Source organism: Triticum dicoccoides, chromosome 4B (genome assembly GCF_002162155.2).
Source record: "Triticum dicoccoides isolate Atlit2015 ecotype Zavitan chromosome 4B, WEW_v2.0, whole genome shotgun sequence".
In the NCBI taxonomy this organism is placed as follows: domain Eukaryota; kingdom Viridiplantae; phylum Streptophyta; class Magnoliopsida; order Poales; family Poaceae; genus Triticum; species Triticum dicoccoides.
Genome location: NC_041387.1, coordinates 36,198,477 through 36,214,812, shown reverse-complemented (window position 1 = coordinate 36,214,812; position 16,336 = coordinate 36,198,477). Strand labels below are relative to the sequence as shown.

Below are 16,336 nucleotides of genomic sequence, written 5' to 3'. Positions count from 1 at the left end.
GCGCCTCAATTTCTAAATACTTTGTCGGGGGGTATAGATTTTGATTGGCATTGCTTGCCGCCAAGAGGGAGATCGGGTGGAATCTTACTCGGCGTTAGGTGCGAAGCGCTTGAGGTTTGCAGTGTGGTTATGGGTGACTTTGCAGTCAAGTTTCGGGTGCGGTCGAAGGAAGATGGGTTTAATTGGGCTCTGGTTGCAGTATATGGTGCTGCGCAGCCCGAGCTCAAGCCCGAGTTCTTGGCTGATCTCGTTCGGATTTGTGGTTCCGAGCAGTTGCCTATCCTGGTGGGGGGTGATTTCAATATAATTAGAAGGCGTGAGGATAAGAACAATGATAACTTTGATGGCAGATGGTCGTTCATGTTCAATACTATATTGAAAGTTTGGACCTGCGAGAAATTGAGCTCTCGGGTAGAAAATTCACCTGGGCTAACGCGCTGCCAAATCCGACGTATGAGAAGTTGGATCGAGTGTTGGCCAGTGTCGATTGGGAACAGAAGTTCCCTCTAGTAACAGTCCAGGCCTTGTCCCATGGTATTTCTGACCACACGCCGTTATTGGTGGACTCTGGTGAGCCCACCCACCTGGGGAACAAAAATGTGTTCTCCTTTGAGTTGGCTTGGTTTGAACGAGAAGGCTTTCTTGATCTCGTGGCCAGAGAGTGGGCTAAGGATTCAGGAGGGAAGACTGCGCTTCAGCGCTGGCAGAATAAGATTAGGCATTTGAGGAGTTTCCTGTGTGGGTGGGCTAAGCATCTTAGCGGGATTTATAAGGTCGAAAAGGAAAGGCTCTTTTCCCTTATTCAGTCCCTGGATGTAAAAGCAGAAACCACGATGTTGCCGGCCGCGGAGCTTCATGCCAAGCTTGATGCGGAATTGAGGCTGAAAGAACTTCTTAGGGAAGAAGAGTTGAAGTGGGCGTTGCGGGCCAAGGTCCGGCGAGTAGTCCAGGGGGACGCGAACACTCAATTCTTTCACATGATTGCTAATGGTAAGCATCGAAAGAAGAGGATCTTTCAGCTTGAGCAAGATGAGGGTACAATTGTAGGACAGGAAAACCTAAAATTGTACATTACCGAGTACTATAAGCAGTTGTTTGGCCCTCCAGAAGAGAACCGTGTGTCGCTGGTTGAGTCCATGGTTGAGGATGTTCCTCAACTCACTGCGGTGGAGAATGATATTCTTGCGGCCCCTTTCTCCGAGAAAGAGGTGTTGGAGGCCATTTCGCAAATGAAAAATAACAAGGCACCGGGCCCCGATGGATTTCCAGCGGAGTTTTATAAGAAATGCTGGCATATCATTAAAAGGGATTTGTTGCCTTTGTTCAATGATCTGTTTGCTGGACAGCTTCATCTTTTTCAGCTCAATTTTGGAACGATCACCCTTCTTCCTAAGAAAACAGAGGTTGTGAGAATTGAGCAATTCAGGCCAATCTGTCTTCTTAATGTTAGTTTCAAAATTTTCACCAAGGTCGGGACCAATAGGCTCACACAGATCGCGCATGTTGTTGTGCAGCCTACCCAAACTGCTTTCATGCCGGACAGGAATATCCTTGAGGGGGTAGTGGTCCTTCATGAAACGCTCCACGAAATCCACACAAAAAGCTGGATGGGGTTGTTTTCAAAGTGGATTTCGAAAAAGCGTACGACAAAGTCAAATGGCCATTCCGTCAACAGGCCTTGCGTATGAAGGGTTTTGATGAGGCTTGGCGACGCCAGGTAGAATCTTTTACGCAAAAAGGGAGTGTTGGAATTAAAGTAAATGATGATATAGGGCATTATTTCCAGACACACAAAGGCCTGAGGCAAGGAGATCCAATGTCCCCTATTTTGTTCAACATTGTGGTTGACATGTTGGCAATTCTCATAGGTAGGGCAAAGGAGGCCGGTCAGGTGGGTGGCTTGGTGCCCAACCTAGTTGATGGGGGTGTGTCCATTCTGCAGTACGCTGATGATACAATCATCTTTATGGAGCATGACCTGACAAAAGCGAGAAATATGAAGCTGGTGTTATGCTTATTTGAACAATTGACCGGGTTAAAGATTAACTTTCACAAAAGCGAGTTGTTCTGCTTTGGTAGAGCCAAGGAGGAACAAGAGGCTTATAGGCAATTGTTTGGATGTGAATTAGGGGCTTTACCTTTTACTTACCTAGGTATACCCATTCACCATCGTAAGCTAACGAATAGAAAGTGGAAATGCATCGAAGACCGGTTTGAAAAGAAACTTAGTTGCTGGAAGGGCAAATTTATGTCATATGGAGGCCGGTTAATTCTTATTAATTCGGTGCTCACGAGTATGCCGATGTTCCTACTATCTTTCTTTGAGGTTCCAGTGGGGGTTAGGAAAAGGCTGGACTTCTACCGATCAAGATTTTTTTGGCAGAGTGATGAACTTAAGAGAAAGTATAGACTCGCCAAGTGGGATGTTATTTATCGACCAAAGGACCAAGGGGGTTTGGGTATCGAGAATCTTGAGGTCAAGAACAGATGCCTGCTTAGTAAGTGGTTGTATAAGCTTTCAGTTCAGATTGACGCAACTTGGGCGCAGATTCTCCGCAATAAGTATCTGCATTCAAAAACTTTGGCACAGGTGACAGTGAGACCAACCGATTCGCCGTTTTGGAAGGGGCTTATGAGAGTTAAGGCAGCCTTCTTTAATAGAACAAAATTTATTGTCGGTGATGGCAATGATACACGGTTCTGGGAGGATACTTGGCTGGGCGATACACCATTGGCACTACAGTACCCAACCCTGTATCGTATTGTCCAGCAACGTGATGCGCTAGTTGCAACGATTATGCAGTCCATTCCCCTTAATATTCAGTTTCGGAGGGTGCTTGTTGGTGATAGATGGGAAGCTTGGCTTCATCTGGTGCGTAGACTGATGGAAGTTCAGCTAGCTCATCAGCCCGATCAGTTGTGTTGGAAACTTACTAGGTCTGGACAATTTACTGTTAAGTCGATGTACATCGATGTTATTAACTCGACTGTCATTCCTAGTTCCAAACATGTTTGGAAAGTAAAAGTTCCTTTGAAAATTAAAGTGTTTATGTGGTTTGTCCATAAACAGGTTATTTTAACAAAGGATAACTTGGTTAAGCGCAATTGGACAGGATCTACTAGGTGTAGTTTCTGTGATCAGGACGAGACCATTAAGCATCTCTTCTTTGACTGTCCGTTGGCAACAATTCTGTGGCGCACCGTGCAAATTGCCTTTAACATTACTCCTCCGAGTTCTGTCGGGTCGTTATTTGGAACGTGGTTGGATGGGATAGAGTCTGATACAGCTAGACATATTCGTGTAGGAGTTTGTGCGTTGTTATGGGCAATTTGGAACTGCAGAAATGATTTGGCTTTTAACAGAATAACTACTATTCATTTTTTGTAGGTTGTATTCCGTGCTACGGCGATGATCCGTATGTGGTCCTTACTCACTCCGACGGAGGCCAGTGAGCATTTGGTTACTGAATCTGTCCGGTGGGAGATGGTAGCGCGGGATATCTTCAACCGGTTTGGATGGCGGTCATGTAATAGGATAGGCAATTAGTTTTCCTATCTTTATTTTGCCAGCCGGTTGTGGCTTTATGGCCTTTTCTTGTTTTGGCGTCGAGGCTCTATGTGAGCTCGCCTTTATTTTGTTTCAAGACTCTATGACATTGTTGAACCTATTTTATTTATTTAAGTGGCCATATGCATCGTTCTGATGCAGAGGCCGGGGAGTCCCCCTTTTTGAAAAAAAAAGTGCTGCATATCTGGCTTGAAGAGTAGAGTATATACAGTGGGCTGTTGGTCGGGGGAGATTGCATTGCATAGGAGCACACAAGTTTATCCACGTTCACACTGCATCCATGCATGCAGAGTTGTTTCGTCGCCCCTTCCATGCACAGTTAAGGTAAACTATGCCCTGCCTTGCCGAAAACCGCCACACCATCTCCAAATTATTACCGTGGAAGAATGGCAATGTGTGGACGTTCAATGTAGTCAGTTTACTACACATGACTTTGGCAAAACCAGTAGAGATCACCTAAAAAAATATTACAAAATTCATCTAAGCACATGTATTTGACATCATGATTTTGAACTCTTGGCTTCGCCACAGTGTCAGGTATGCAACCGTCGTATCGAGGGATTTACAGAGTGAAACCAAAATGTAACAACAAGGAGAAAAAGGACGCCCATTTTCCCCAAAGAGACCACCATTGTGAAAATGAAAGGAGCTAAAAGAGTGTTGCGGATATAAGATATCCAGAATTCCGGATACATTCGCCCACCTCGACTGGCTGGCCATGCCTGCACTTCGGCTACGCTCAGATGGTTAGTTTCTTATGGTGAACCCAACCCATCAGGGTTCGAGTCTAGACTTAGCATTGATGCTTGCCATTTTTTAAATTTTTTTAGGCTTTCCTGCGATATTCGTTTAGTGAGAGGAGATGTTCCGTCGACTACGAGACGTTTGTGGTGATTTCATCAATCCTATGTTGGCTTCGATATGCTCATAGAGTTAGTGCATGTGTGCGCGTTTATAAAGGTGACTATACATGATCATCTGCGATTATATTGTATTAAAAATAGATCATCCACGTGTGATGGATTCCGAATCGTAGCCTGAAACGTACGAAAGGGAGGAGCCTTTTCGCCCTGTTCACATCACGCACTGAGGCACTTGAAATTAAAGACAAGATCAAGGCAGACAGACAGTCAGTCAGTCTTCCACGAAAACTGCGCAAGTTTAATTACTTTCGCAGGCACCACGTCGTCAAACTTGCCGCGTTGTCGGCCGTTTGTTCTTTCGGAATTGCTCCGTTCGTTGGTTGGACTTTGCCTGGCATATCCGCCTTCACCTACCCACACGTAAGCGCATTCATGCAACTGGGGTTTGGACTCAATCACACTCAACTAGAGTGGAAGGTGTGCTGAGATTGCATCACGCCCGCAATCATGGAAAGTGACGGCTTCTAAAAAGACAACAATGTATATTCTCTATGCATCTGCATGAGGATCGACCACCTTTCCACGTAATAAATGCTCTAGGGTCAAATGGAATCAGAGACCATAGGGACTGTCTTGACCGGCGCGTTAGGCTGGCTATAGTGGGGTAACATAAGTAGTAACATATACTTGGGACTCGCAAATGTGCTTATGTGGCAGGTAATTAAAGAAGAGAGAGATGGTTATAGTAACATAGATAGATACCGTAACATAATAAATGTGATGCTACTATGTGTCATGCATGTCAATAAATGAGACCATCTATGATACTACCATATGATACTATGCACTATAGAGGTAGTAACATAGACTAGTAACATATGCATGTTACTAGTCTAAGTTACTCCCCACTATGACCAGCCTTACGAGTGAAGTACTATGATATATCATCAATGACGAAAGGTTCACATTTTTGGAAGAACAAGATCGAAAGAGCTACCGTTAGTTTACATGAAAGCATCAAGGGGCGAAGGAATCAGCTGGGGCTAGCTAGCTCCCGAACTAGTGCAAGCAGCACCCGGCCCTGTCAGTGCTGCGCCGGCGGGGCACAAGTATTGTGCGCGTTGTTGGAGTGGCACGACGGCCCGGCCGCCGAGTCCTCCGCCTCCCCTCCCAGGAACCGGCGCGCCAGCTTCGAGCCCAGCATCTTTTCCAGCGCCTGCGGCAGCACCGGCGCCCCTGAACCCTTCCTCTGCTCCGGCACGACACGGCCCCCGCCCAGCGCCGAAGTTGCGATAGCATAATCGTCAGCGTTTGCTCCTTGATGACCGCCACCGGTCGCACCCTCCGGCGTGGAAGGGCGGACTTCAGTCGCCCGGTCGTCGAGACGGCGCGGTTCGGCGGCGCCGTGAACCATCTTCGGAGACATTACCCCGGGGTTAAGCCGCTCCCGGGGAGACGGTCTCGAGCCGTAAGAGCTCTGCACAAGAGCACACGCGAGAAGAAGCAGCATGAGCCAAGCGCGCGAGTACCGTGCCATTTTGGTCAGGGTTTCGGCGAAGGCGCTGCGTACGTAGCTAGGTGTGCTTTCTTTCGAAGATACTACTGACTCTTTCTTTGACCTCTCCAGAGACAAGACTAGGAATAGAACTGTTACTGCAATGCTTGCAATGCAGAGATGCACAGGCAAACGGGACCTACTTATAGAGGGTGTTCGGACGTACGTGGAGAAGATAGACCGAAATGACTGGGCAATGGCGAGGAAAGGCGCCCCACGCACACAGTTTTCACCGAGCATGTGACGACGATGATTTGCTAATTAGGGTGCGGGTGAACAAACACATGAGCATAGTAGTATCATCATCTTGAGCATAGAGCAGCAAAGTCTGCCTGGAAACTACGCGTGCCTTCCTCCGGCTGGCCGTGTACGTCCGCCATGACAAACATGCATGCACCACCTGTCGGTGTATGGTTCTGTAATCCCCACTATACTCGTAACACGTGGATCTTTTTGCGAGGAGTATACAAGTAGTACACTCTACAGTAGAATAGGAGTATCAAGGATTCGGTGAGCTGTAGAAGTGATGCATCTCCTAGTAGCTCGCAAAGTGTAGGCCTGTAGGGTATATACAATGGGCTCTGGGCTGGTGGTCGGGGACTCGGGGGCATTGCATACGAGCACACAAGTTTCTTCAGGCTCACACCGCCAGCATGGATGCATGCACGCATGCAGAGTTAATTATATAATCAAATGGTAGGTAAACTGAGGTCGCATGTCGCGCACGCCCATGTTTGACTATGTGCACCCGTACGACACCACAAAGTATACGAGTATATAGTACTGTTAGATGTCACAGCTAACGGAGCAGCGAGTAGTGAGCTTCGGTACTGGTGGGAGTATTAGTCAGCACTAAGGAGCTTTCTCATAAGCAGCCAAGTGCTAGCTGATAAAATACACGGCGAGCAGGATGTATATAGATATACTTTAGAGTGTAGATTCACTTATTTTGCTCCGTATGTAGTCCGTATTAAAATCTTTAAAAAAACATATATTTAGGAACGAAGGGTGTAGAGTATATACAATGGGCTCTGGGCTGGTGGTCGGGGACTCCGGGGCATTGCACAGGAGCACACAAGTTTCTTCAGGTTCACACTGCAAGCATGGATGCATGCACGCATGCAGAGTTAATTATATAATCAAATGGTAGGTAAACTGAGGTCGCATGTCGCGCACGCCCATGTTTGACTATGCGGCACGCCACCGCAAACATCGTCACCGCTGACGGAGCACCGGGTAGTGACTTTCAGGACTGGTAGGAGTACGTCGAGCTGGTATGTTCTGGGAAACTGGTCTGGGGCACAACCGACCAAGGCTGGTCACAATGGGCAAGAACATAAGCTAGTAACTTACACACTTTCCTAGACTATGTTACTATCTCCATAGTGGGTAGGAACACCTATGTAGTGTCATGCAACGATGTATTTATTAGGTTATAGACTCATTATTTTTTGGAGTGTGTGATGTTCCGGTAACTTAGCTACTCCCTCCTTCCATCTATATAGGGCCTAATGCGTTTTTAAGACTGCCTTTGACTATTGACAAGATTAATAGTACATGACATGCACAATGTGAAAATTATATCACTGAAATCTTCTTTCACACACGAATTTAATGGTGTGCTTTGTGTAAGTTGCATGTCATATATTATTGCTCTAATATTTGGTCAAAGTTAACCTTAAAAAACGCGTTAGGCCTTATATAGATGGAAGGAGGGAGTAGTTAGGCTGGTTGTAATGGGGAGTATCATATACTAGTATCATGCATATGATACTAGTGTATAATACTACCTCCCTAATGCATAGTATTATATATTAGTATCATGTAGTATTTTATTTATTGTCATGCATGACACATAGTAGCATAACATTTATTATGATACGGTATCATGATATGATACTCAACCCTCTTTTTCTTTATTTAATTCTATGACACCTCATCAAAATTGCCTAGTTGGCATGCATAATATTAGCTATGATACTCCCATTACGACCAGCCTTACCACAAGCACTTCTCTCTTCATTAAATACGTGCCACATAAGCAAAGTTGTATTGAAGTGTGTGATGTTACTCCTAAGTTCCTCCCCACTGTGACCAGCCCAAGAGAGCATCTGTCTGAATATGCCTGATCGATCCTTTACACGGATGCACCTCAGTTAGTGCCGACCTACGAAAAGAGGGATGCAAAATGGTCAAGACATGCATGCTAAAAGTATGCTACGCACCTGCCATGTGGGCCAGCCAAGACCAAGGCCTCTCCTAGAAGCTGACTCGGTCAAGCCCAGCAGGTAACCGGCGCTCGCGTGACCGGCTTGGCCCATCTACCGGACGTGCCCCTCTTAAGCAAAAACTAAGGCTAACCTGAGGAGAGAAGGAGGGTAAAAAGAATATTTTGTCCGTCTATCTTCTTCCTATCCGCTACTCTGTATCTCCGCTTTCCCCTCTTCTCATCTACAGAACTATGTGTTCTTGTGACTGAATCCTTTGTGTGACACAAAGCGATTGCTACTAATCTCTGTGGGTTCGTAGCAATTGGAATCAGAGCCACCGATCTTTCGGCATCATTTCCCACCGATTTTTTTTCCCAGCCACGACGGGGAAATCTGCGCGCCCAACGTTGACGGACAGGATGGGGGCGGCAGAGCTGACCATCTCTGAGCTGCAGAAATTGATCCAAGCGACGGTGATTCAGAGCAAGGCCGTCTCCGACGCGGGGGTCCGCAACTCCGAGCGGATCGACGAGCTCCGCACCACGGTCGACTCCTTCTCTGAATCGACCACCAAGGCTCTCTCCGATCTCACCAGCTCCACGGCGACGGCGACCCAGCGTGTCGAGACTACGCTGGACCGCATAATCACGGCCCACAACAAGCTCGACAAGACAGCCGACGAGTTGAAGTTGTCGATGGAGGCGGTGGCGCGCCGCGTCGATTTCCTCGAGCGGGGGCAGCCTCCTTCCACGACCCCGGCGCAGCCGCATCAGCGACCGGGTGTGCTTCGGCCCCATGGGCACCGTGAAGAACTGCATCACCAGGGTGCTGTTTCTGGAGAGATTCGAACCTCCGGACACGCCCTGGTCGGGGGTGAGCAATCGCAAACCCGTGACCACCTTACTTCTGCTATGTATGGTTCAGCAGAGAGAGATGATGATCGTACCACTGCATATCCGCATCAGCCCTACAGTCATAGTGGTCTGCAGTTGCCCAAATCAGATTTCCCAAAATTCACTGGTGATAATCCCAAATGGTGGAAGGAACAATGCGAAAAGTATTTTAAAATGTACCATGTTAATCCTGAGTTGTGGGTGGATTTTGCCACTATGCATTTCACCGGCAATGCTGCCCTGTGGTTGCAAACTTTCGAAGCCATGCATTCAGTGGATAGCTGGCCTGCCTTGTGTGTAGGAGTGTTTGCTAAGTTCAACAAAAATCAGTATGCTAAACTCATGGACATGTTTTTTGCATTTCGGCAAGTTGCATCAGTAGATGAATATGCCCATACATTTGAAGAGTTCATGCATAAGATTCTGGTTTACAATCACTCCTATGATGAAACCTTCTTTGTGAACCGTTTCATTGATGGTCTTAAGCCAGACATCAAGTCTGCTATTAAATTACACAATCCTGGAACTGTTGATCTGGCTTGTTCCCTTGCTCAAACACAGGAAGTGTTGTTGGTGGAAGATACTCGTCCGTCCTTCAAGAAGGGGGATTATCGCCACAAATTCAAGATGAATGCTCAGCTGCCAAGCATTCTAGGAAACCCGGGTGAGAAGCGGACGGATGACAGGATCAAGTACAACACTAAGTTTGATTCTCTCAAGGCCCAACGGCGTGCTCGTGGCGAATGCTTTAAGTGCGGGGAAAAATTCTCCCCGGGCCACAAGTGCCCCCCGCAGGTTCAGTTGCATGTCCTTGAAGAACTGATTACCTCTCTTGATATTTCTGATGACGAAGATGACAATGGATGGCCTGAAGAGCACACCCCTGACCCGGATGAGGATGACCATGTCATGAAGCTATCTGTCCATGCAGCATGTGGGACACAGTGTAAGAAGAGTATTCGGCTTCAGGGTTTCATTGGCAAACAAGAAGTATTGATCCTGATAGATTCTGGAAGCTCCAGTAACTTCATAAGCTCCAAATTGGTTGACCATTTACAGTGTACCACTGCTCCGTTTCCTGCTGCCAAAGTGACAGTTGCTGATGGAGGAACTCTTGACTGTAACATGATGGTGTCATCTCTACAGTGGTGGACTCAAGGCACATCATTTACATCTTCGCTGAAGGTACTTCCATTAGGCACATATGACATCATCCTTGGTATGGAGTGGCTTGAAGAGATGAGCCCAATGTGGGTAGATTGGAAAAAGAAGACATTACGGTTCACACATAATGGAGTTCGCATCACTCTTCGAGGCATTAAAGATCAACCTGCCAGTTGCTCAGCTATTTCTGCTAAACAGCTTCAGGGCTTGGTTAACAATGGAGGTGTGGTGCATATGTTAGAATTGTGTGCTGTGCAAGACGTATTCGAGGCACCTGGCTCATCCACCCCTCTACCACCAGCCATTACCCGAGTTCTTTCTCAGCATGAGGCTGTGTTTGAAGATCCTCAGGTGTTGCCTCCTCACCGCAGTTTTGACCATAACATTCCACTGCTTCCAGGGGTGAAGCCTGTTAATGTCAAGCCATATCGTTATGCTCCTATGCAGAAAACTGAGATTGAGCGACAAGTGTGTGAAATGCTCCAAAAGGGACTTATACAGAATAGCACTAGCTCATTTGCATCTCCGGTGTTGTTGGTGAAGAAGAAGGATGGTTCATGGCGTTTTTGTGTTGACTATAGGCACCTCAATAATATTACAGTTAAGAATAAATACCCAATGCCAGTGATCGATGAGCTGCTTGATGAATTGTCCGGTGCAAATTGGTTTACCAAACTGGATCTCAAATCTGGGTACCATCAAATTCGGCTAGTGCGTGGTGAAGAACACAAGTCGGCTTTCAAAACACACCAAGGGTTGTATGAATTCAAGCACCAGTTGTATATCAAGAAGAGTAAATGTTCCTTTTCCCAAAAACAACTTGAGTACTTGGGTCACATCATCAGTCACAAAGGGGTCGCTACTGACCCTTCGAAGATCCAAGCTGTCGCTCAGTGGCCTACACCGACAACTATCAAGCAAGTTAGGGGGTTTCTTGGGTTAACGGGTTATTACCGCAAGTTCATAAAACATTATGGGATCATCAGTCGAGTATTGTCAGATTTGCTCCGTAAAGATACCATGTTTTATTGGACAAACAAAGAAGATGAAGCTTTTCAACATTTGAAATCAGCTCTTACTCAAGCTCCTGTCTTGGCTCTACCAAATTTCAAATTGCCATTTGTTGTCGAAACAGATGCAAGCAAGTATGGTATTGGTGCTGTACTGATGCAACAAGGGCATCCGATCAGTTTTCTCAGCAAGGCTTTGGGACCCAAGACGCAAGGCTACTCCACTTATGAGAAGGAGTGTCTTGCTATCTTGATGGCGGTGGAGAAATGGCGTTCATACCTCCAGCACGCTGAATTCACCATTTCCACTGATCACCGTAGCTTAACTTACTTGTCTGAGCAAAAGCTTACTACTGACATCCAACAAAAGGCTTTTCTGAAATTAATGGGACTCCAGTACAAGTTGGTTTACAAAAAAGGCCATGAAAATGCTGCTGCTGATGCTCTTTCCCGTCAAGCAATTCCTGAATCATGTCATGCAATTTCTCTCTGTCAGCCCAAGTGGTTGGAAGTAATTGTGGATGGCTACACAAAAGATGATACAACTAAAAAGTTGTTACAGGAGTTGAGTTTCACTGGATCTAACTCTGCTGGCTACACGTTGGTGAATGGTATTATCAGGCATAAGGGACGCGTCTGGCTCGGCTCTAACACTGAGGCACATCAAGCTATTCTGCTCTCCTTGCATGCAAGTGGCATTGGTGGTCACTCTGGGTTCTTAGCAACTTACAAGCGCATTAGTGCTCTGTTTGCATGGCCTGGTATGAAGACTGATGTAAAAACATATGTGCAAAATTGTACCATATGTCAGCAAGCCAAATCTGAAACTGTGAAGTTGCCAGGTCTTCTGAATCCATTACCCATCCCAGATGAACCTTGGAGTTTGGTGAGCATGGATTTTGTGGAGGGCCTTCCCAAGTCTGGCTCATATAATACCATATTGGTGGTGATTGACAAGTACACTAAGTTCGGTCACTTCATCCCTCTGGCTCATCCCTACTCTGCTCTTCAAGTTGCTCAACTCTTTTACAACCACATCTATAAGTTACATGGTCTGCCGTCCGGCATTATATCTGATCGGGATAAGGTATTTACCAGCAATGTTTGGCAATCTTTGTTCAAGATGACGGATGTGAAGATGAATATGAGTTCGGCACACCATCCCCAAACTGATGGTCAGACCGAAAAGCTTAATCAATGTCTTGAGACCTTTCTCAGGTGTACGGTTCATGCTTCGCCGACCAAATGGTCTCAATGGTTGCCTTCGGCTGAACATTGGTACAACACTAATTTTCACTCAGCGCTGGGCAAGTCTCCATTCGAGGTGTTATATGGCTATAAACCACGACAATTGGGCATTGCTCATATTCCAGAATCCACACCATCTGATCTGGCGGGTTGGCTACAAGAAAGAGAAATGATGCAAGAACTTGTTAAGCAACACCTACTTCGAGCTCAGCACCGCATGAAGCAACAAGAAGATAAACATCGTTCTGATCGGGTGTTTCAGGTGGGAGATTTTGTTTATCTCAAGCTTCAACCATATGCACAAATGTCTGTTGCTCGTCGTGCAAATCACAAGTTGTCCTTCAAATTTTATGGTCCCTATGAGGTGCTCGCTCGCGTGGGAAAGTCAGCCTACAAATTGAAGCTTCCAACAAATAGTCGTATTCATCCGGTGGTGCACGTCTCCCAGCTGAAGCCCTCTCTACCGGCAAATCAGGTGCCTTCTGATGCTTCTTTGCATCTGCTTACGGATGTTCCAGTTTCTATTCAGCCGGGGCAGATTCTTGATTCTCGTTTGGTGCGAGCTGGTAATGGCGCTCGTGCACAAGTGCTCGTTCATTGGGCTGGCCTCTCATCTAATCTGAACTCCTGGGAAGACAAGAACGCACTCCAGCACCGGTTTCCTTCTACAGCAGCATGGGGGCATGCTGTGTCTCAAGGAGGAGGGCATGCTACGCACCTGCCATGTGGGCCAGCCAAGACCAAGGCCTCTCCTAGAAGCTGACTCGGTCAAGCCCAGCAGGTAACCGGCGCTCGCGTGACCGGCTTGGCCCATCTACCGGACGTGCCCCTCTTAAGCAAAAACTAAGGCTAACCTGAGGAGAGAAGGAGGGTAAAAAGAATATTTTGTCCGTCTATCTTCTTCCTATCCGCTACTCTGTATCTCCGCTTTCCCCTCTTCTCATCTACAGAACTATGTGTTCTTGTGACTGAATCCTTTGTGTGACACAAAGCGATTGCTACTAATCTCTGTGGGTTCGTAGCAAAGTAGAAGGAAACTACGAGCCTGCTCGATGAACGATATATCGTTAGTTCTAACTTTCAGAGCTGAAGAGAATAATTTGATGCAAGACAATTGTATTGACTTTATAAGGTGCCCATAAAGCACGTACAGGGATAGTTTCATCCACAGTTATGATCCTAGCTAGTTACAGATTATAGACTTGAAAAACAAGCGGGACAACTACATCTTATACACGTATGTATCCCCCTCCAGCGGTTGAAGCATCGTGCCTGGCAATAGTACGGACGAAAACTAAGTACACATTGTAACTTTCAGAGCAATAGTACGTAGCCATGGATGCATGACGGTGCAGCCAGCAAGGGGTAGAGCTCCTCTGAACGCCGGATCAATCGTGGCCGACCGGTCGCCGCCACCTAGCTTTCGGCTGCGTCACAACGGCTGCGATGAGCGATGGAGTGGGCCCGGGGTGCGAGCATCCAACGTGCGATTCCATGATTCCAATTTGTAGTTGACGTATGATGTATGTCTGTTCGATCAGTGCGAGCTACGCATAGCTTGGATGGTTAGGTTTAGTTGCGCATGTGTTTTTGGATTTCCACTCTTTTCGGTGTTGTCATTTCGGTAGTATGGCACGCCTGTCAACTGCGAAGCATCTGTAACGATTTAGTTTATTTTAAATATGTTGGCTTGGTCACTCAAAGATGTGTTTGTATGTGTACATGTCTTATTGATAGGGATGAGTGTGCGTGAGTGTCTGTGAGCGCTTGCGATTATACTGCATTTCTAGAAGAAGAAAAACACTTAATTTGCTGCCATGAAACGGCACCTACCTTTGTTTCCACTGGTGATTTGCCCCTCGGTAAGTACGTGGAAAGTTTCCTCAGTCTTGACTTCCTTGCCACTACGGTCGGTGTTATCCCTGCGTGCGTGCATGCATTTCAAGACAATGCCACGACTCATGAAAGGAGAAAGAAAAATCACGTCATGTTCGTGGCATTTTCAAGGCCAGTCGTGGATTATTAATTACAGCACCCGTGGGGTATATGTACAAGATATATAGAGCTGTTTAAACCACTTTACAATTCATATACAGTACATGTAGACATCTATTCTTAGCTGAATGACGGCTAGTACTTGGCAAACAACGACCAAACCCTAGCTAGCTAGTTAACGAACCAACATAGTAGGAGCAGCACTTGTGCTTAGCCACGACGAACGAAGGGACAGCACTATCGGTAGAGTGCAGAGTGGCATGCATATATCTTAGTCTTACGGGGTGCAGCCCTGGCGACCGTTGGAGCCGCACGAATGGCCGGCTCCATCTACAGCTCCTCCCGGCAGCAACCTGCGAGCCACGGCCCACTTGGGCTTGGACGACCGGGGATCACCAGCAGCAGTGCTCGACATGGCAGACACGCCCGAGCCCGGGCCATGCTGATGATGCCGCGGCGCCGCCGTCTCCAGCGCCGGCGTGCTCCCCGCCATCAGCGTCTGCTCGGCGGCTTCCTCCGGGCTCGTCGCTTCCGCGACGGCGAAGCACCCGACTCCATGCAGAAACGGGGAAAACGCCAGCAGGAGGAGGAAGCAGTTGGAGCCGCACGAGTGGCCGGCTCCGTCTACAGCTCCTCCCGGCAGCAACCTGCGAGCCACGGCCGACTTGGGCTCGGACGACCAGAGACCACCGGCAGCATTGCTCGACATGGCAGACGCGGCCGAGCCCGGGCCATGTTGATGATGCCGCGGCGCCGCCGTGCTCCCAATCATCAGCGTCTGCTCGGTGGCTTCCTCCGGACTCGTCGCTTCCGCGACGGCGAAGCACCCGACACCATGCAGAAACGGGGAAGCCACCAGGAGGAAGCAGGCCACGAGTAGCAGCGTCTTGCCGTTGTTGTTGCTGCCGCCAGAGACCCCCATTCGGATCTAAGCTTATGAACTCTACAGGTGTAAGCTGGTCCAGTTATTTACCCAAAATCACCACATTATGGCTTAGGTTAACAAATCAGTACCACATTTGAGGCAGGGCACAAAAAACCACCAACAATAGGGCCAATCTGTAACGCGGAGCACTGACACTGCGTTTTAGCCCAGAAAACAGCGAAACCGACAGGTGGGGCCTGCCTGTCGGGATGATGTGGCAAAAAAAATTCCACGTGGGCACGTTGACTAGTCTCTTTCTCCTCTCTCTCCTCTCTTCTCGCGCCGGGGGGCTGGATGCGGCGGTGCCGAACAGGTCGCAGGCGATGGCGGAGTTCATCGGCAGCGCGGTGCCAAACGGCGTGGCGAGCTTCATCAACGGGCACTCCGCGGCGCTCGGCTCCGTCGGCGGGGTCACGGGCTTCGGGCAAGACCATTAGTTCGCCGCCGTGTAGATGCTGTCCAGGAGCTACGAGGCGGCCGAGCCCATCGCGAGGCTGGGGCTGAACGGCGGCTACGAGTTCGGCTACTCGGCGGGGGCACGGGCGACGACCACCTGCATCTAGCCCCCCGGCGCGGCGCAGAGGTCAAGCACGGCACACGCCGCGGACGGGGCGGATGGGCACGAGGTCGACGCCGACGACGAAGGCGCCGGCGGTGGCATGGGCGACGGCCACCTGCATCCAGCCCCCCGGCGCCGCGCAGAGGTCGAGCACCGCGCGCGCCGGCGGGAGGAACCGAAAGCGGTCGTCGAGCTGCTGCCGCTTGAAGGCCGCGCGGCTCCGGTAGCCCTGCTCCTTGGCAAGGTGGCTCATCCTGCCGCTGCTTCCCCTTCGCCTTGCCCATGGAGCTCTCGACTTGCATCGACAGAGATGGCTCGCTGCGCACAAGCTGCTCGACACAATGCT

At 48.3% G+C, this 16,336-nt stretch overlaps 1 protein-coding gene across 1 annotated transcript; it reads right to left on the bottom strand.

Annotated features, from left to right (window-relative positions):
* Nucleotides 1–5,421: 5,421 nt before the first annotated feature.
* Nucleotides 5,422–6,008, bottom strand: LOC119293344. Its single transcript, XM_037571846.1, has one exon. The coding sequence runs from the start codon at nt 5,966–5,968 to the stop codon at nt 5,516–5,518; it is 453 nt and encodes a 150-aa protein (XP_037427743.1). The 5' UTR covers nt 5,969–6,008; the 3' UTR covers nt 5,422–5,515.
* Between the last annotated feature and the right edge of the window lie 10,328 nt (nt 6,009–16,336).

Bases quoted from the DNA above. Each gene is read 5' to 3' on its own strand.
- LOC119293344 (XM_037571846.1), bottom strand. From the start codon at position 5,968: ATGGCACGGTACTCGCGCGCTTGGCTCATGCTGCTTCTTCTCGCGTGT.